This window comes from Mobula birostris, chromosome 2 (assembly GCF_030028105.1).
Source record: "Mobula birostris isolate sMobBir1 chromosome 2, sMobBir1.hap1, whole genome shotgun sequence".
Taxonomy (NCBI): Eukaryota; Metazoa; Chordata; class Chondrichthyes; order Myliobatiformes; family Myliobatidae; genus Mobula; species Mobula birostris.
Window position 1 is genome coordinate 95,810,533 of NC_092371.1, and position 22,524 is coordinate 95,833,056.

Here is a 22,524-nt window from a genome sequence, read left to right on the forward strand (position 1 = left end):
AACAAGTGCAATCATGATCTGCTCTGCTTTCATGATTGCACTTATTGAATTTTAAATTACTTGTCTTGGACCCACTATTCTCTCCCTCCCAGTGAATGTATAAATTCATTCTATGATCACTGCTAGCTAAGGGAGCATTCACTACTAAATCAGTAATCAATCTTATCTTGTGGCACAATATCAGTCTTAAATCACATGCTCCCTAGTTAGCTCTACAACATACTGTTCCAAGAAACCATACTGAAAACACTATGAGCTCTTTATTTAGGCTCTCTTTGCTCATTTGATGTTTTTTTCACTAGTGTGCATCTCTAGATTAAAATGATTGACTGTTGCCATACATTTCTGACAAGCTCCCATTATACCTTCCTAAATACTCCATCTTAAGGTTATTATTATAAGACCAACGTAGCACACCAACAAGTGATTTCTTGCATTTAATATCCTGCTCCCCATTCTATTATGCTAAGACCATCATTCATTAACCGAGCTACTCCTCCAACTTGTCTTAACTTCTTGGCCATCACATATCATGCACCCGTTGATATTCAGGTCCCGATCTATGCCATCCTGAAACCATGTATGTGTAATGGTTATCAAGGCCGTCAGATCATATCTCCACTCTCAGTTCATGTATACAATCTTGATTGCAAAATGAAAGGCTAATACATCAACTTTAGAGTATGATCCCTAAAACCTCTTCAAGTTATCCAACAGTGTTGTAAACAGGCTTATGGAAAGGCACAATATAATTTCTTCCCATTTGGATTCAAGTCACTAAATACAAAGGCCATTAGCCATTAGCCTTTTTGATTATTTATGGAACCTTATCATAGAACTCACAAGAGATCATTTGTCCCACTGTCAGCACCTTGCAGAGAAATTTGACTATTGGTACCGTGTTTGCACCTTGGTCCCAGAGTAACGCTGCTTCACTTGGCTGTATTCAGGTATGGTTGAATGACAGTTAAACTTGTTTTTGTTTAGACCTCCTTGCTTCTATTCAATTCCCTTTTGGCCGCTCTGGTCTAATTAGATTGCACCACTCTTAAAGGTGATAAGTTCCAGCTGAAAACTACTCTTTAAGGTTTTTAAAAACACCCTTGTTACATGTACCCATCATTTTGAATGTGTCCGCTGCTCCTCAAAACATCAGCCAAAAGGCACAGCTTCACCTTATTTAACCAATCTAAAACAGCCACATATAGCTGCTACCACGGCATCAAATCTCCTCCCAATTTTCTTTAATGTAACAAGGGCATCCCACCTTCTTTACTCTAACCTGTAGCTCAAATCCTTCATCACACCAGTCAGTCTCTTCTGCAGCAATTCAACCACCTTCAAGTTCCTGGGTGTCAACATCTCTGAAAATCTATCCTGGGTCCAACATATTCATGCAATTACAAAGAAGGCATGACACTATTGATGGCATGATCCAGGCACCTACAATCTGTTTTTTAAAAAAAATTGCCCCAAGCATCCCCTGCAAGTTTCCACCCCATCCACTAAAAGCTAACCCCTCCAATATTCAATATTTCTACTCTGTAATAAAAGATTCTGGCCATCTATCCTATCGACACTTATCATAATTTTATAAACTTCTATTAGATCTCCTTTCAGTGTCCAAAGCTCCAGAGAAAACAATCCATGTTTCTCCAACCTCTCCTCATGCTTATGGTTTAAGGACATCTCTTCTAGGATGTAATGGAACCTAGATTGAGAGGTAGAAGCCAAGTTGTCATCATTCAGTGGGCTCTATTGACACAGTTAGAATTAGTAAGGAGTTTTGGCTAAAGAATTACAAGCAGTGCAGGCAAAACTGTAAAAGAAAACCATAAAGGTGATAATCTTCAGTTTATTGACTTGAACCACAAGCAAATTGGTAATGGGTGAATAAGGTCTGAGAAGTAACTGTATGCTGAAAATTTGATTTGGGAGAAATGTATTCCAATTCATGGGGCACATGTAGCCATGCTGGAAAAAGGAAGAGCTGTTTCTTTGGGGTGGGCATCATCTGAACTGTGCTCGAAAATCAAATAGACAGGGCTTTACACTAATTAGAGGAGTGGGGCAGTGAGTGGTTCAATTGACATTAAGTTTAATGAATCAAAAAGAAACATGATTGGAGGAAAGCATTGGGGGGGGGGGGTCAGAGTTAGTTGTTTTTTTTTAAACAGAGTGGTAGGTGCATGGAACCACCAGGAGTGGTGGTAGGCACATTAGAGACATTTAAGACACTCTTAGATAGGCACATGGATGAAAGAAAAATGGAGATCTTTGTAGGAGGGAAGGGTGAGTAAATCTTACAACAGATTAAAGGGTTGGCACAGCATTGGGGGCCGAAGAGCCTGCACTGTGCTGTTCCATGGTCTATAAATGAGAGAGCAGTGGCACAGGTAATGAACAAAAAATCAAAGTATGACAGGAAAAGGCAGAAAACAGAAATTGTAACTGGAGTAACGGCTGTAAAAATTACACACAAAAGGTTCTGCAAATGCTCTAAACCCAGAGTAACATACAAAATGCTGGAGGAAGTCAGTGGATCAGGCAGCATCTATGGAAGGGAATAAACAGTCAACGTATCGGGCTGAGACCCATCATTGAAGCCTTTCATCTGTAAGAAGTTGAACTTCAAGACTTTTTACGAATGAACACAAGATAGATGAGTTGATGCATCAAAGGCGATTGATTTTAAAACTATTTCAGACTTGTAGATGCAGAGTAACCAGGATTGAGAGCTCCATTTTCCACACCACTTTATGTTTTAAAATAAAAGGCAAACAGGGAAGGAGGTAGAGTACCACATTCTTAACCAAGGAAGTTATAAAGTGTAACAGAGAGAATAAATGCAATAGATCATGATGTGAAATCAGTTTGACAAGAAATAAGGAAAAGCAGGGGAGAGGAAAGAGTAAAAAAGCACTAGATCCTTTTTCAAGGAAAAGTAGTTCATAAGTATTGTTTCAAGGTAGGACAAAGCATGAATAAGGAAATATAAAAGTCATGTAAAAAGGGAACTGCAAATATCTCTGGTGATTTTAATGTACATGCTAATTAAACAGGCAAGAGCACTGTGGAAAAGGAATTTGTCGGTTGCAATAAGGGTCATTTGTCTGACCAAAACATAATGTAAACTACTTTGGCTACTGCAGATTTGGTCATATTGTATGCATTGAGGTTGGATTAATAAGAGATCACAGAGTTAAACATCCTACAGGGAGTAATTATCAAAAATGGTAAAATTCCAGGCACATTTTGAGGACTAAACACCAGGGGCTAAAACTGCAGTTACAGTAGTTGGACTGACTTGTTTGTCACTGCAACACACATCAAAGTTGCTGGTGAACGCAATAGGCCAGGCAGCATCTCTAGGAAGAGGTACAGTTGACGTTTCAGGCTGAGACCCTTCATCAGGACTAACTGAAGGAAGAGCTTATATTCCTTATATTCTGTCTGGGTAGCCTCCAACCTGATGGCATGAACATTGACTTCTCTAACTTCCACTAATGGCCCACCTCCCCCTCGTACCCAACCGTTATTTATTTATATACACACATTCTTTCTCTCACTCTCCTTTTTCTCCCTCTGTCCCTCTGACTATACTGTTTGCCCATCCTCTGGGTTTCCCCCCCCCTCCCCCTTTTCCTTCTCCCTGGGCCTCCTGTCCCATGATCCTCTCATATTCTTTTTGCCAATCACCTGTCCAGCTCTTGGCTCCGAACCTCCCCCTCCTGTCTTCTCCTATCATTTTGGATCTCCCCTCCCCCTCCTACTTTCAAATCTCTTACTAGATCTTCCTTCAGTTAGTCCTGATGAAGGGTCTCGGCCTGAAACATCGACTGTACCTCTTCCTAGAGATGCTGCCTGGCCTGCTGCGTTCACCAGCAACTTTGATGTGTGTTGTTTGAATTTCCAGTATCTGCAGAATTCCTTGTGTTTGCATTGTTTGTCACTGCCTTGTTTGTCTATCAGCATATTTTACAGCTCCTTTGGCACCACTCTAGTATCCTGCATTGACAATTACGTAGTCGTTCAGGCAGTTTTCCTTGTTCTTCTTCTTTATTGGTTTTTCTCTTTTCTATGATCTGAATAACTTCCATTCCTACTGATGTATTGGCAGTATGTGTTTCTTTGATTAGGATCAAGATCAAATACTTACTCAGTATTCAAGCTATGCCTTTTTCCTTTTATTTGGCGTACTTACCCATAGCGTTATAAGATGTAAATATTATGGAGCCCTTTGGGCCAACTGCTCTCTAGACCAGGGATTCTCAAACTTTCTTATGCCCTAAACCCCTACCATTAACCAAGGAGTCTGTGGATCCCAAGTTGGGAGACCCTGATCTAGAACATTATTTACTGTTCAGAGTCGAGCAACGAGGATACCATTGCTTCAATTTTTAAAAAGCAAACAGAAAATTCTAATCATGGGTAATTATCAAATGCTTTCTCACAATACATCAAAACACAAAAGACAGTGCATGCCTGAATATTGGACTGGTTCTTCAAAGAATATTAAATTGCAGATTATGAAATAAAAACAAACATTGCTGGAAATACTTAGAAGGTCAGGTTGTGTCTATGGAGGGAAAAAACACGATGTGCAGTAGATGACTTTTCACCAGCATTGAATCTTTTCATAAGTCTCTTGCCCAAAAATCCTCTGATAGGGGCAAAGCTTTTGTCATGAATTTTATTTACCTTCATCATGGTTCTGATGAATAGTCACCAACCTGAAATTGCATTTTTATTGCTCTTCACAGATACTGTCTGACTTCGCACATGTTCTGCTCTTAAAGAATAGAAATGGCCCAGAGGTTAATAGAAAGTGTTATTTTGGATTTCTCAATCAAAACAGGTATTACCCACCTCGTATGAATAGACATTTCCCGAAGACTTAACTGCCAATATATGCGAGTTGTTTGTGAAGACAGAGTACATCACTGGGCAGTGATACTTTCCTAGGAGAAGCAAAATAATAGTAAGTGATCTTTTACATAAAATTAATGCTTTGAATACTTTTTTTGACTCAAACTCATTGTCCATTATTTATTATTCTCATGGTTCAGTAAAGATTCTGAATGCAATCAGGAACAATACAAATGAGCAAACACGAGGAGATCTGCAGATGCTGGAATTTCAAGCAAGACACATAAAAGTTGCAGGCCAGGCAGCATCTATAGGAAGAGATACAGTCGATGTTTTGGGCCGAGACCCTTCATCAGGAAAAGGGAGAAGGTCCTGAAAAAAAAGAGTACAGGAATTTGGGAAGGAAGTTAAGAAGCAGGACTGCAAAGGCAGTAATCTCAGGATTACTGCCTGTGCCACGCGACAGTGAGAACAGGAGTAGAATGAGGTGGAGGATAAATGTGTGGCCGAGGGATTGGAGCAGGGGGCAGGGATTCAGATTTCTGGATCATTGGGACCTCTTTTGGGGCAGGTGTGACCAGTACAAAAAGGACTGGTTGCACCTGAATCCTAGGGGGACCAATATCCTGGCGGGGTGGTTTGCTAAGGCTACTGGGAAGAGTTTAAACTAGAATTGTTGGGGGGTGGAAACCAAAATGAAGAGAGTGGGGAAGAGGAGGTTGGCTCACAAATAGAGAAAGCTTGTAGACAGTGTGAGAGGTAGGATAGGCAGGTGTTAGAGAAGGGACACGCTCAGACCGAAGGTTTGAGATGCATCCATTTTAATGCAAGGAGTGTTGTGAACAAATTGGATGAGCTTAGAGCGTGGATCAGTACTTGGAGATATGATGTGGTGGCCATTACAGAGACTTGGATGGCTCAGGGACAGGAATGGTTACTTCAAGTACCGGGTTTTAGATGTTTCAGAAAGAACCTGGAGAGAGGCAAAAGAGGTGGGGGCGTGGCACTGTTGATCAGAGATAGTGTCACGGCTGCAGAAAAGGTGGACGCCATGGAGGGATTGTCTATGGAGTCTCTGTGGGTGGAGGTTAGGAACAGGAAGGGGTCAATAACTTTACTGGGTGTTTTTAATAGGCTGCCCAATAGTAACAGGGATATCAAGGAGCAGATAGGGAAACAGATCCTGGAAAGGTGCAATAATAACAGGGTTATCGTGATGGGAGATTTTAATTTCCCAAATATCGATTGGCATCTCCCTAGAGCGAGGGGTTTAGATAGAGTGGAGTTTGTTAGGTGTGTTCAGGAAGGTTTCTTGACACAATATGTAGATAAACCTACAAGAGGAGAGACTGTACTTGATTTGGTATTAGGAAATGAACCTGGTCAGGTGTCAGATCTCTCAGTGGGAGAGCATTTTGGAGATAGTGATCATAATTCTATCTCCTTTACAATAGCATTGGAGAGAGATAGGAACAGACAAGTTAGAAGAGTGTTTAATTGGAGTAAGGGGAATTATGAGGCTATCAGGCAGAAAATTGGAAGCTTAAATTGGAAACAAATGTTCTCAGGGAAAAGTACGGAGGAAATGTGGCAAATGTTCAGGGGATATTTGTGTGGAGTTCTGCACAGGTACATTCCAATGAGACAGGGAAGTTATGGTAGGGTACAGGAACCATGGTGTACAAAGGCCGTAATAAATCTAGTCAAGAAGAAAAGAAAAGCTTACAAAAGGCTCAGAGAGCTAAGTAATGTTAGAGATCTAGAAGATTATAAGGCTCATAGGAAGGAGTTTAAGAAGGAAATTAGGAGAGTCAGAAGGGGCCATGAGAAGGCCTTGGTGGGCAGGATTAAGGAAAACCCCAAGGCATTCTACAAGTATGTGAAGAGCAAGAGGATAAGATGTGAAAGAATAGGACCTATCAAGTGTGACAGTCGGAAAGTATGTATGGAACTGGAGAAAATAGCAGAGGTACTTAATGAATACTTCAGTATTCACTATGGAAAATGATCTTGGTGACTGCAGTGATGACTTGCAGCAGACTGAAAAGCTTGAGCTTAGAGATATTAATAAAGAAGATGTGCTGGAGCTTTTGGAAAGCATCAAGTTGGATAAGTCGCCAGGACCAGATGAGATGTACCCCAGACTACTGTGGAAGGCGAGGGAGGAGATTGCTGAGCCTCTGGCGATGATCTTTGCATCATCAATGGGGATGGGAGAGGTTCTGGAGGATTGGAGGGTTGCGGATGTTGTTCCTTGATTCAAGAAAGAGAGTAGAGATAGCCCAGGAAATTATAGACCAGTGGTTGGTAAGTTGATGGAGAAGATCCTGAGAGGCAGGATTTATGAACATTTGGAGAGGTATAATATGATTAGGAAGTCAGCAAGGGCAGGTCATGCCTTACGAGTCTAATTGAATTTTTTGAGGATGTGACTAAACACATTGATGAAGGAAGAGCAGTAGATGTAGTTTATATGAATTTCAGCAAGGCATTTGATAAGGTACCCCATGCAAGGCATATTGAGAAAGTAAGGAGGTATGGGACCCAAGGGGACATTGCTTTGTGGATCCAGACTGGCTTGCTCACAGAAGGCAAAGAATGGTTGTAGATGAGTCATATTCTGCATGGAGGTCGGTCACCAGTGATGTGTCTCAGGGATCTGTTCTGGGACCCTTACTCTTTGTGATTTTTATAAATGACCTGGATGAGGAAGTGGAATGATGGGGTTAGTAAATTTGCTGATGACACAAAAGTTGAAGGTGTTGTGGATAGTGTGGAGGGCTGTCAGAGGTTACAGCAGGACATTGATAGGATGCAAAACTGGGCTGAGAAGTGGCAGATGGAGTTCAACCCAGATAAGTGTGAAGTGGTTCATTTTGGTAGGTCAAATATGATGGCAGAATATAGTATTAATGGTAAGATTCTTGACAGTGTGGAGGATCAGAGGGATCTTGGGGTCCGAGTCTATCGGGCGCTCAAAGAAGCTGTGTTGTTGAATCTGTGGTTAAGGTGGCGTACAGTGTATTGGCCTTTATCAATCGTGCAATTGAATTTAGGAGCCGAGGTAATGTTGCAGCTATATAGGACCCTGGTCAGATCCCATTTGGAGTACTGTGCTCAGTTCTGGTTGCCTCACTACAAGAAGGATGTGGAAGCCATAGAAAGGGGACAGAGGAGATTTACAAGGATGTTGCCTGGATTGGGGAGCATGCCTTATGAGAATAGGTTGAGTAAACTCAGCCTTTTCTCCTTAGAGTGACAGAGGATGAGGGGTGACCTCATCAAGGTGTATAAGATGATGAGAGGTATTGATCATGTGGATAGTCAGAGGCTTTTTCCCAGGGCTGAAATGGTTGCCACAAGAGGACACAGGTTTAAGGTGCTGGGGAGTAGGTACAGAGGTGATGTCAGGGGTAAGTTTTTTACTCAGAGAGTGGTGAGTGCGTGGAATGGGCTGCAGGCAACGGCAGTGGAGGCGGATACGATAGGGTCTTTTAAGAGACTTTTGTATAGGTACGTGGAGTTTCGAAAAATAGAGGGCTATAGGTAAGTCTAGTCATTTCTAAGGTAGGGACATGTTCAACACAACTTTGTGGGCCGAAGGGTCTGTACTGTGCTGTAGGTTTTCTATGTTTCCATGAAGCTGCATCATAAATAAAATCAGTGATTTAATATCCGCCAACGACTCTAGAAGTATGCTATTAACTTTGATTCTTTGAGTGACCTAGGCTTTTGAAAAGTATCACAAGCTTGGAATTCTAGACCTATTTGGGAATACCACACTTTAAGTCAACTGTAAAAAGAGCTGGAAATAAAAGGTGCCACTGGTAACACAGGCAAAACATCATTCACAGAGTGGTGAAGAAATACTGTTGATTTTGAAAAATTACAATTTAAGACATTGTTTCCTCAGCACATTGTAAATGTTGTGAACCATATAAAGTTCAAAGTGTGTTTGTCCCCAAAATGTGTTACAAATTGAGAAGATATTCTATTTCTTAGGGATATCAATTTTATTTTGTAATGGACCTTATTCAAATTGAATAATATGTTTCTTATTTAAACTTCAAGTAGGAAGCGTTAAGATGCAGAATCTCAATGGGAAACAAAATGTAGCTAGTCTAAAAAGTTTCTGAGAATTAAACTGCATCAAAACACAGCAGGAAACATTCCATCATATGGACGTAACAAGACTATTTATATCAAAATATCGGAGATAATTTTTTCAATTATTTGAGAGAATTGCAAATGTACTTCAATATCATATTTTTGTGTACTGAAACTAAAAGCAGCTTTTGTTCCTTACAGATGTATATTCATCCATTTAATCTGAATAGCACACATGGCGAGCTAGATAACATTGTTAGTGCTTCACTGGCAAAGCTGTATCATTGGAAATGGAAGTAATGTACAATGAATACTGCAAAGCAGCTGCACTACTGCTCCATTCCAAAGCACTAATAAGAAACAAACTGCAAATCTTTGTAAAATCAAAAAGCATAAAATATACAGATGCTATAATCAGAAAATAAAAAAAGGATACGATGTTGGGAGAGAATTGGCTAACATTTCAGATTGATGACCTTTTTGTCCAAACTATTAAGTTAGGAATCAAACATACTCTTTGTTCTTCCTTGAACATAGGCCAAACAGTCTCCCTCCACCATCAGCCTCCTTTGTTTGGCTGAACTTAACTCCCACAATGAACAAGTTTTTCAACTCCACTCATTTCTGCCAAATCACAGGTGTTGCTATGGAAACTCGCATGGGTCCAAGCAATGTCAATCACTTTGTGGGGGAGATTCATAGAGTTATGCAAACAGGCCCTTTGCCTCAACTTGCCCATCCTGAGTAATATGTCCATCTCTACACTAATCACATTTGCCTGCATTTGATCAATATCCTACTATACCTTTCCAATTCAAGTACCTGTCCAAAAGCCTTCTAACATCATAATTTTATCCACCTCTGCCATTAGTAATTCATTTCATATACCCACACTCGAATGTGTGTAAACACTTGCCTCTCAGATCCCCTCTATCCCACCTCATCTGAAAAATGTGCTTTCTAGTTTTAGATTCCACTGCCTTTCACCTCATAACTTTATTAACCTCTGTTTGTCACTTGTCAGCCTCCTCTCCAAGACTTGCCAACATTTCTTTATGACTCAACCCACCAGTCCAAGCAACATTCCTGTGAAACCTTTTGCATCCTCTCTCCTTTAATCAAATCCTTTCTGTTGTGAGCCAATAGGAACTGCGGACAATACTTCAACTGTGGTCTAATCAACAATTTACATAATTCTACAATGAAATCCCAACTCCTGTGTAGCACCTCAGCCACTGAAGGCAAGCATACCATATGCCTTCTTCACCACCCTGTCTACCAGCATTGCCACTTTCAGTGAACTAGTCAGGAGGGCTTTCAAGTGTTCACTGTCGACTAACATTCCCCAAGGCCCTGCCATTAACTGTGTACGTCCATAAGACCAAAAGATATAGGAGCAGGAATGCAAACACGAGGAATTCTACAGATGCTGGAAATTCAAGCAACACACATCAAAGTTGCTGGTGAACGCAGCAGGCCAGGCAGCATCTAGAAATGCTGCCTGGCCTGCTGTGTTCACCAGCAACTTTGATGTGAGGAGCAGAATTAGCCATTTGGCACATCAAGTCTGCTCCGCCATTTCATCATGGCTGATCCTTTTCCCTCTCAGCTCCAATCTCCTGCCTTCCCCCCATACCCCTTCACACTTTGACTAATCAAGAATTTATCGACCTCAGCCTTAAGTATACCCAATAATTTGGCCTCCGCAGCCACCTGCGGCAATGAGTTCCACAGCCATCACACACTCCTCATATGACAAGAATTTCAATCCCAGAATCATTTTCCTAAACCTCCTTTGAAACCTCTCCAATGTCAGCACATCTTTTCTTAGATAAAGGGCTCAAAATTGCTCACAATACTCCAAGTGAGGCCTCACCAGTAACTTATAAACCCTCAACATTACATCCTTGCTTTCCCACAACCTATGGACTCACTTTCAAGGACTCGTCATCTTTTATTCTTGATATTTATTGCTCATTTAATTATCATTACTTCCTCATTCTTTTTGTATTTGTACAGTTTGGTGTCTTTTGCACACTGGTTCTGATTTAACATACATCTATCACTTTACACTTGTCCAAGTTAAATTTCATCAGTCATTGCCCTGCACAATTTCCTGGTTGATCTAGATTCTGTTGTAATCTTAGAGACCATTTTCTTAACTGTCCAATATAGAGGCTACAAGCTTTACTGCATCTGCAACCTTCTTATTTTAATCTACTATAGAGTTTAGGTGATTGGGTGCCCACTGGGAAGAGTAAGAAGTGGGAAGAAGTGTACCCCTCATGAATTTGATGAATATAGATAGTGAATTGAGGAAGAACGTACGGAGAAGGGACTTGGGATGAAGAGAGCTAATGAAGGAGGGCAAGGTAGAGCAAGTGAGCGTGAGGGAGAAGAAATGGGTGTGGAGTTTATTAATGGTGAGAATGATGAAACAGGTGAGCAAAGTTCATCTGGTTTGTATGAGCCACAGCCCAAAAGCCTCCCTATGTGCTGTTCCTTATCGTGGTGGGGAGGTTTGTGTGCCTTAATGATCCTGGGAGCTATACCAGCTAGGACTTCAGTCCCTGGTAGGTTCAACCTTGGTGGGCAGGTTCCAGGTGAAGGGGCAGACGAATACAGCATCTGGTCCTCCAGTTTGGGGGTTGGGCGTAGGGCCAGCAACCCTACCCTGTAAAATCTTTACCGCTACAGAAACCAAAGAGGCCTCATGTGCCACCTAGGCACCAAGGGTTCACACGAGATGACGACGACAGCCCAAAAGACCAACAGATGATAAGGATGATCAAATGAGTACTCAAAATACAAAACTTTCGTTCTCTTTTCAAGCAAAATTCATTTCATTGATTGAAGGGTGCCCACTGGTAGGCATGGACAAAGTGGGCTGAATGGCCTGTTTCCACGCTGTGGAATACGACTCATTTAGAATCAGATTCAGGTTTATTATCACCGGCATGTGTCATGAAATTTGTTAACTTAGCAGCAGCTGTTCAATGCAATACATAATATAGAAAAAAAAGAAATAATAATAATACATTAAGTAAATCAATTACAGTATATGTTTATTGAATAGATTAAAAATTGTGCAAAAAACAGAAATAATATACATTAAAAAAGTGAGGTAGTGTTCACGGGTTCAATATCCATCTAGAAATCAGGTGGCAGAGGGGAAGAAGATATTCCTGAATCGCTGAGTGTGATTTTGTACCTTCTGTACCTCCTCCCTGATGGTAACAGTGAGAAAAAGGCATGCCCTGGGTACTGGAGGTCCTTAATAATGGACATTGCCTTTCTGAGACACCACTCCCTGAAGATGTCCTGGGTACTTTGTAGGCTAGTACCCAAGGTGGAGCTGACTAGATTTACAACCTTCTGCAGCTTCTATCGGTCCCACGCAGTAGCGTACCAGACAGTGATGTAGCCTGTCAGAATGCTCTCCATGGTACATCTATGTGTGTTTGTTGACATACCAAATCCCTCCAAACTCCTAATGAAGTACAGTCGCTGTCTTGCCTTCTTTATAACTGCACCGATATGTTGGGACCAGGTTAGGTCCTCAGAGATCTTGACACCCAGGAACTTGAAATTGCTCACACTCTCCAATTCTGATCCCTCCACGAGGATTGGTGTGTGTTCTTTCATCTTACCCTTCTTGAAATCCACAATCAGCTCTTTCATCTTACTGACGTTGAATGCAAGGTTGTTGCTGTGACACCACTCCACTAATTGTCATATCTCACTTCTGTATGCCCTTTGAGATCCTACCAACAATGGTTGTATCGTCAGCAAGTTACAGATGATATTTGAGCTATGCCTAGCCACACAGTCATGGGTATAGAGAGAGTAGAGCATACCCGGGTGCCCCAATGTTGATCGTCGGCACAAAGGAGACATTATCACCTATCCGCACAGATTGTGGTCTACTGGTTAGGAAGTCGAGGATCCAATTGCAGAGGGAGGTACAGAGGCTCAGGTTCTGTAACTTCTTAATCAGGATTGTGGGAATGATGTTGTTAAATGCTGAGCTATAGTCGATGAACAGCACCCGGACATAGGTGTTAGTATTGTCCAGGTGGTCTAAGGCCATGTGGAGAGCCACTGAGATTGCATCTGCCATTGACCTATTGTGGCAATAGGCAAACTGCAATGGGTCCAGGTCCTTGTTGAGGCAGGAGTTAATCTAGTCATGACCAACCTCTCAAAGCATTTCATCACTGTAGATCAGAGTGCTACCGGGCGATAAGGCAGCTCACATTATTCTTCTTAGGCACTGGTATATTGCCTTTTTGAAGTAAGTGGGAACTCCCACCCGTAGCAGTGAAAGGTTGAAAAATGTCCTTGAATATTCCCGCCAGTTGGTTGGCACAAGTTTCCATCAGGACCTTCCATCTTGCTAGGATTCACTCTCTTTAAAGACAGCCTAACATCGGCCTCTGACACAGAGATCACAGGGTCACCGGGTGCAGCAGGGATCATACAGCTATAATTATATTCTCCCTTTCAAAGCGGGCATAGAAGGTGTTGAGTTCATCAGGTAGTGAAGCATCACTGCCATTCATGCTATTGGGTTTTGCTTTGTGGGAAGTAACGTCTTGCAGACCCTGCCAGAGTTATCGTACATCCAATGTCACCTCCACCATCACTTGAAATTGTCCCTTTAGATAGCCCTCCACAAGTCATAACTGGTTTTCTGGTATAGACCTGGATCTCCAGACTTGAATGCCACAGATCTGGCCTTCATCCACCGCTTTTGGTTTGGGAATGTATAGCAAGTCTTTGTATGCACACACTCATCCACACAGGTTTTAATGAAGTCGGTAACAACTGCAGTATACTCATCCAGATTTGAAGATGAATCCCTGAATACGGCCCAGACCACCGATTCAAAGCAGTCGTGTAATGTTGTACCGACCACGTTACCAATTCTAGAAGCTGCCTAGAATTTCCCTACCGCATAGCCCTCTATTTATCTAAACTCCACGTACCTATATAACAGTCTCTTAAAAGACCCTAATGTATCCACCTTCGCTATGTACAGGGAGGGGGTCAAACACCGAGAGAGCTGGTGCAGGGATAACAACTTGATGCTTAATGTCACCAAAATCAAGGAGATGATCGTCGATTTCAGACGGTCTCAGCCTGAGCACACACCCCTCAGCATCAGCGGCTCCACAGTGGAGAGAGTGGAAAACATCAAGTTCCTTGGGGTGCAGATCTCGGACAATCTCACCTGGTCCAGGAACACCACTGGGATTGTGAAACGGGCCCAGCAGAGATTGCACTTTCTGAGGAAGCTTAAATAAGCATCACTCCCCACTTACATCTTAACTACATTCTACAGAGGCGTGGTTGAGAGTGTGCTGACCTTTTGCATCACAACCTGGTACTCCAGCTGCAGTGCTGTCGACAAAAAAGCCTTGCAGAGGGTGGTTAGGGGAGCAGAGGGTAGGAGTCTCCCTACCTTCTGTCCAAGACCTCTTTCAGAGTCGATGCCTCCAGAAGACACGGTACATCATTAAAGACCCCTCACACCCTCTCCATGAACTGTTTTTTCTTCTGCCATCAGGCAAACGTTACAGGAGCATCAAAACTAAAACCACAAGGCTACTAAACAGCTTCCTCCCACAGACAGTCAGACTGCTAAATAGCTGCTCCACCTGACTCTGCTTTGGACACTTTTAACTTGCACTGGACACATAACTGATTTAACTGACGTGGTTGTTGTGTTTTACTATTTATTGTTATGTTTATTATTTAGTGTTGCGTTTGTTATGTTATGATTGCACTGTCCCTGAGGAACACTGTCTCATTCTGCCCTGCAGAGCTGATGTATGGTTAGAACGACAATAAAGTTTTTTGAATCTTTGAATCTTCCATGCACCCACCGCTCTCTGCGTGAAAAACTTAACCCTGATATCCCTCATGTAACTACTTCCAAGCACCTTAAAACTATGCCCCCTTGTGTTAGCCATTACAGCCCCGGGAAAAAGCCTCTGGCTATCCAGATAATCAATGCCTCTCATCATCTTATACACCCCTATCAGGTCATTGCTCATCCTCCATCGCTCCAAGGAGAAAAGGCCAAGTTCACTCAACCTATTCTCATAAGGCATGCTCTCCAATCCAGGCAATATCCTTCTCAATCTCCTCTCCATATAGCATCTACATACTTCCTGTAAAGAGGTGATCAGAACTGAACACAGTACTCCAAGCGGGGTCTCACTGAAGTTTTATATAGCTGTAACATTACCTCACGGCTCTTGAACTCAATCCCACGATTGATGAAGGCCAACACACCACACGGCCTCCTAATGGAAGTATTAGTTTAGATGAAGTAGATAAACCATTGGAAGCAATGCATGCTATTCATCACATTCATCCTGTTCATCCAGAAGGACCAGATTATTCAGATCTGAAGGTGTTGAAGCAAGGCTAAAGACACTATCAGCTTGGATGCTAAAACTGATGAGTCTGGTTCATTTTAAAACAGTGACTAGGGAGAGGAATTTACATAACAGTAAGAACATAGGACTTGCTATAGAAGCCCAATACAATGGCATCCATCTGAGTGACATCAAAGGAGGAAACACTTGAACTTTATTATGCCTTGATAACTTCATGATGTTTCAAATCGCTCTAGCCAAAGTAGTACATTTTGAAATGCACTTGCTGTTTGCTGTAATTCAGAAAAGAATTTGTGACTTGTCCATTACAGGATGGCATTAATGAGGCGCAACCACGTAGGCAATAATTCAGCACAGAATTATCCCAAATCACACAATAAACCACTTAACTTTACCTTTTATGCTTATTGCTATTTATTGATAGGGTTGCTGAATTGAACAGGATATCAATTGATTACAACCAAATGTAGTGTGTGCACAGTGAAATCATGCTCTTTGTGAATACCCTTAGTCAATTAGATTTGTCCATAACACAAGCAGAAAAAAATCAATTGAAAAATTTACTTTCCATTCAGAATACAATGATCTGCTGCCTATGAACAGTAAGATTACAGTAATATTCTTATTGTATTTAAAAATACAAATGATCCAGTGTAAAGCCAATTTGATGCTATTTACTCAACGTAAAATATTATTTTGTTTACACAGTAACAATGCAGTTTAATAAAGACTCCGAAAACAACAGTAACTAAGATTTTGGCAACACCCAGCCTTCCAAACAACACACTGAGGTAGCGCTGAACTAGTCAGCAGACAGGCTAAAGAACGAAGAAAGCATGCAATTTAAAAATTTCTTTTCTTAACTTAGCAACGATAACCAACTATTTATTTTTAAAAAGCAAATAATCACTCAAACAACATTGAAAATTTAACCATTTTTCTTTACTTCTTTTGATCTAGTTATTGGCACTGCACTAACTGAACTGGGACCAGCTTAGTACAAGCCAGAATCATAACATTACATATTTAGACTATGAAATAAAGACACTTCCCACATGCATTATATGCTAGATGAAATGATCAACATGGAATTAAATTCAGACAAGTCTGGGTGCACTCACAAACAACTAGTTACACTGGATAGAATCTTAGAAGCAGCAATACTTTTGCTGAAAGAGATGTCACTTGGAAAATGGATTAACACAATTCACACAATTCATACATTCATTCCAATATACAGTGGATTCTGGTTAATTGGGAAACATCAGGATTGGTACATTTTGGCCCAATTAAGTGGTTGCCCTATTTAGCCGAAGTTTCATAGAAATAATTAAAAAGGTATAAAAAGGACTAATTTAACTGAGTTACGAATTTTGCATTTAAATAAAACACAGAGCAGATTGGAACACTATCAATATTACTACAATACTATTAAACTGTGTTTTAGTTCCTACTAGTTACCAACAGAGGAATTCACCCAAGGTACACTTCTGCATTCTCTTGATTGACTGTAAAAGAACAAAATCAGTGCAGACACCTGATGCAGATAACGGACTGCCTTCATACAATGTTTTTGACAATTGTATCCTCCAAATCTTCATTTTCATTGTGATAATCAACATTGATTTCTTCAAATTCTTCGTAGTTCTGAAATTGTTGAAGTAGTGAAAGTGTTTCATTTTCACTCCTGGCATTTCAAAGCCTGAATGCTTGAAACTAGTGAGCAAACTATTCTCACACCATTTTATTCTGACGTCTTCTCCCTTCCTTTCCAGTCCTGAAGAAGAGTCTTAGCCCGAAACATTGACTGTTCATTTCCATGGATGCTGTCTGAGTTGCCGAGTTCCTCCAGCATTTTGTGTGTGTTGCTCTGAATTGTCTTACTGCTTATTTCTTGTCATCTATCAGTGACAAAGATCACTGATTTTTGAGCACAAACACACGTAGCTAATGATATTTATAAACTGTTTGCTCTTAGCATGGTATAGTGTCTAACAGCCACACAAGTGCACCCAACTGATGTTATTTGAAAACTGTTTGCCAACAATCTCCTGTCCCAATTACGCAGCATAATATCCCAAATACACAACGGGAATCCTAGTTAGCCTCTTAAATAGTTTTGTTCTTTAAGAGTTCTCCCTAATAAGCAGCTACCCCAATTAACCCCTGTATCCCATGTATTTCCAATTTAACTATTTTTACAATGTTACAGTAACCTTCAGATCAGAAAAATCTTCTGAAACTCATTATGTGAGAAACTTGGGCATTATCAGGTATCTTGCTGCTCTAATGCATTTTAAACATTTTCCTTTGATCTATTAGTATGTTTAACTTAACTTTTTACCATAGTGGGACCATTTTCCCAGCTGACTTTTCATTTCTTAAAGGGGATACACATTTGACCATAACACTACAAGACATTGGAGCAGAATTAGGCCATTTGGCCCATCGAGTCTGCTCCACCATTTAATCATGGCTGATCCTTTTTTTCTCCTCCTCAACTCCATTTCCTGACTTGTCCCCGTAACCTTTGATGCCATGTCCAATCAAGAACCTACCAATCTCTGCCTTAAATACACCCAACGACCTGGCCTCCAAGTTGCACATAGCAACAAATTCCATGAATTCACCACCCTCTGGCTTTCTCCACATCTCTGTTTTGAATGGATGCCCCTCTATGCTGAGGCTGTGCCCTCTTCTCCTAGACTCCCCCACCATGGGAAATATCCTTTCCACATCTACTCTGTCTAGGCTTTTCAAAGTTCGAAAGGTTTCAATAAGATCCCCCCTCATCCTTCTAAATTCCGGCGAGTACAGATCCAGAGCCATCAAACGTTCCTCATATGATAACCCTTTTATTCCTGGAATCATCTTTATGAAACTCCTTTGGACCCTCTCCATGGCAGTAAATATCTTCTAAGATGAGGAGCCCAAAACTGTACACAATACTGAAGGTAAGGCCTCACCAGTGCCTTATAAAGCAACAGCATCACATCGCTGCTCTTGTATTCTAGGCCTCTTGAAATGAATGCTAACATTGCATTTGCCTTCCTCACCACCAACTCAACCTGCAAGTTAACCTTTAGGATGTTCTGCACAAGGACTCCCAAGTCACTTTGCGTCTCAGATTTTTAGATTTTCTCCCTGTTTAGAAAATAGTCCTCATATTTATTTCTACTACCAAAGTGCATGACAATGCATTTTCCAACATTATATTTCATTTGCCACTTTTGTGCCCATTCTCCTCATCTGTCTAAGTCCTTCTGCATCCTACCTGTTTCCTCAATACCACCTGCCCATCCATCCAATCTTCATACCATCTGCAAACTTGGCAACAAAGCCATCTATTTCATCATCTAAATCATTTACATACAACATGAAAAGAGTGGTACCAACACTGACTCCTGCAGAACACCACTAGTCACTGTCAGCAAACCGGACAAGGTTCCTTTTATTCTCACTCACTACCTTCTTCCAAGCAGCCAATGCTCTAACCACCTTAGTAACTTTCCTGCAATAATGCGGGCTCCTAACTTGGTAAGCAGCCTCATTTGTGGAACCTTGTCAAAGACCTTCTGAAAGTCCAAATATATAACATGCTCTGCATTCCCTTTATCTATCCCACTTGTAATCTCAAAGAATTTCAACAGGTTCGTCAGGCAGGATTTTCCCTTAATGAAACTATGCTGCTTTACCCTATCTTGTTCTGTGTCACCAAGTACTCCATCACCTCATCCTTAACAAATGACTTTAACATCTTCTCAACCACTGAGGTCAGACTAACTGGTCTATAATTTCCTTTCTGCTGCCTTCCTCCTTTCTTAAAGAATGGAGTGACATTTGCAATTTTCCAGTCCTCTGACACCATGTCAGAGTTGAATGATTTTTGAAAGATCATTTCTAATGCTGCCACAATCTCTAATGCTACCTCTTTCAGGACCCTAGGGTGCAGTTCATTTGGTCCGGGTGACTTGTGCACTTTTAGGTCTTTCAGCTTTTTGAGCACCTTCTCCCTTGTAATAGTAACTGCACCCACTTCTCTTCCTTCACACACAACATCTGGCACACAGCTAATGTCTTCCACAGTGAAAACTGATGCAAAATACACAATTAGTTCACATGCCATCTCTTTGTCTCCCGTTATTACTTCACCTGCCTCATTTTCTAGCTGTCCTAAATCCACTTTCATCTCTCTTTTATGTTTTACATATTTGAAAAAGCTTTTACTATCCACTTTGATATTATTTGCTAGCTTGCTTTCATATTTCATCTTTTCCCTTATGTTACGTACCCCGTAACTGGGTTGCCAAACCAGCAGAAATGGATCACTCAGTTGGAGTCTGGATTACTAGAACTAAGAAAGTTTTATTAAAGAAACAAGCAACACAGTACTCTAATCAAAAGGATAATAAATGCAACAGTTCAGCAATGATAAACACACATGTACACAGAATTAAGATAACAGGATCAATCAAGCTCTATCGTTGTCTAGGGGTAAATAACCAGTTTCAAAGTGACGCAAAGTTCAGTTCAATTTAGTTCAGTTCAGTTCGCAGACAGTGGAGGGAAGGAGAGAGAGAGCAAAATGAATGAATATTCAAAACGGCTTCCACACACAGACCTTCGCAGTCAGCTTTCGGGCGAGTCCTTTGTGATGTCATCTGAGGTCACCGACCGTGACCCCCTCCGTTTCCCGATACAATCGTTTCTCTGCGATGAACCTGGCACCCAGGCAAGGGTGGACACACACCAGGTTCCCGCCGATCATGCCTTTCCACCCTGTGCGTCTATGGCCTGGTCCCGCAACCAGCCTTCCAAAACTTCCCACCGACTTGTGAGAGACGCACCGCTTCCAGGGTCTTGTTACCTCGGGTGTCGTGTGTGTCCTGCCTTAGCGAACCTGTCCCTTTTTATCCCCCTGCTGGGGTATCGCCTGTCCATCACTTCAAACAGTTCAGGGTTCAAAGGGGGAGCCGATCTTGACAGCTTTCTTTCCGTTCCTTCATTAACATCTCAAAATGCTGCTCCATTGTTTTCCTTATCTCTCTCACTCCTGAAGACAGGTGGCAGACCAACTGCTGATCCCACTGGTGCCAGCACAGGACAGCTAACATCCTGTGTATTCTCGTCACACTTCTAATGATTCTTTTAGTTGTTCACTCTAGGTTTTTAAAAACTTCTCAATCCCACTAATTTTTGCTTTGTTGTATGCCCTCTCTTTCGACTTCCTTAGCTTTGACTTCCCTTGTTAGCCACGGTCGCACTATTTTGCCCTTTGAGTATTTCTTCACTTTTGGAATACACATGTCCTGCACCTTCCTTGTTTTCCCCAGAAACGCACGCCATTGCTGCTCTGCTGACATCCCTGCCAGCAGCTCTTTCCAATTGACGTTGGCCAACTCCTCACTCATACCACTGTAATTTCCATTTCTCTACTGAAACACTGCTCTGTCAGACTTTACTTTCTCCCTATCAAATTTGAAGTTGAACTCAGTCACATTGTGATCACTGGTACCTAAGGGTTCTTTTACCTTAAGCTCCCTAATTGCCTCCAGTTCATTACATAACACCCAATCCAATATAGCTGATCCCCTAGTAAGCTCAATGACAAACTGCTCTAAGAAGCCGTCTCAGGCATTCAACAAGCCCACTCTCTTGAGATCCATTACCCACCAGATTGTTTCCATTACCAGCCATAATTTGTTCCCAATTATGTATTGATCACTTAGATGTTAGGCATCATACTTTTTTTTACATTTAGAACCCAATAGTATGAACAATGAACTTTCCAATGTTACCCCTGGTGTTATCCTCCCACACTCACTCACTTGTCACCCAGTAGACTTCCCCTTTTATTCATTTCTCCCATCTTCCTTCTCTCCTCATCTGGTTCCATCTGCTCATCATCTCCTCCCAATCTGCTTTCACCATTGCCTAACAGCATCTGTCCTACCCCACTTCCTCACTTGCATCCATTTGCCTGATATCCTCTCATCTCGTTCCACTTCTCATCCCCCCACCCCCCATACTACTATGTACTGGCAACCTTTCCTCTTCCCTTTCAGTACTGATGTAGGGTTTTGACCCAAAACATCGACTTATGTCCTTTGCCTCCACAGATGCTGTTGAACCATTGTGTTCCTCCAGTATTTTTTTATTGTTCCAGACTCTAGCATCTGCAGTCTCTTTCAATTTTTAATGCACTTTACCGATTTATTCCTCAGACCTTTGTAGTTTACTATGTTTGGATTTAAGAGCTTAATTTTTATAAATTAAATCACTTTTAATCTTTATATTCAAATGTTCTAATATATTGATAATCACTTTCATTAATGTAATTAGCTATATGAACCCTATCTCTTCCACAATACTAGATTTAAAATATCCTGTCTTCAACTCTCAATTGTCCAATCATCTCCTATTAGCTGACCACACCATGATCATTACTTTACTTTGACCTTAGTGTGAAGGAAGAGAAGTGGGTGCAGTTATTATTACAAGGGAGAAGGTGCTCAAAAAGCTGAAAGACCTAAAAGAACATAAGTTACCCGGACCAAATGAACTGCACCCTAGGGTCCTGAAAGAGGTAGCATTAAAGATTGTGGCAGCATTAGAAAGGATCTTTCAAAAATCATTTGACTCTGGCATGGTGCTAGAGGACTGGAAAATTGCAAATGTCACTCCACTCTTTAAGAAAGGAAGAAGGCAGCAGAAAGGAAATTATAGACCAGTTAGTCTGACCTCAGTGGTTGGGAAGATGTTAAAGTCAATCGTTAAAGACGAGGTGATGGAGTACTTGGTGACGCAGAACAAAGATAGGATAAAGTAGCATGGTTTCATTAAGGGAAAATCCTGCCTGATGAACCTGTTGAAATTCTTTGAGGAGATTACAAGTGGGATAGATAAAGGGAATGCACAGCATGTTATATATTTGGACTTTCAGAAGGTCTTTGACAAGGTTCCACAAATGAGGCTGCTTACCAAGTTAGGAGCCCGCAGTATTGCAGGAAAGTTACTAAGGTGGTTAGAGCATTGGCTGCTTGGAAGAAGGTAGTGAGTGAGAATAAAAGGAACCTTGTCCGGTTTGCTGACAGTGACTAGTGGTGTTCTGCAGGAGTCAGTGTTTTTATGTTGTATATAG

General features: G+C 41.3%; 1 protein-coding gene across 3 annotated transcripts in view; it reads right to left on the reverse strand.

Annotated features, from left to right (window-relative positions):
• ppil2 (peptidylprolyl isomerase (cyclophilin)-like 2) overlaps window positions 1-22,524 on the reverse strand; it is a 352,242-nt gene that overhangs the window by 261,332 nt on the left and 68,386 nt on the right. For all 3 annotated transcript variants that reach the window (XM_072245362.1, XM_072245369.1, XM_072245376.1), the window contains one exon: window positions 4,870-4,961. In XM_072245362.1, coding sequence (XP_072101463.1) covers window positions 4,870-4,961 — 92 coding nt within the window. The remainder of the gene's footprint in view (window positions 1-4,869; window positions 4,962-22,524) is intronic.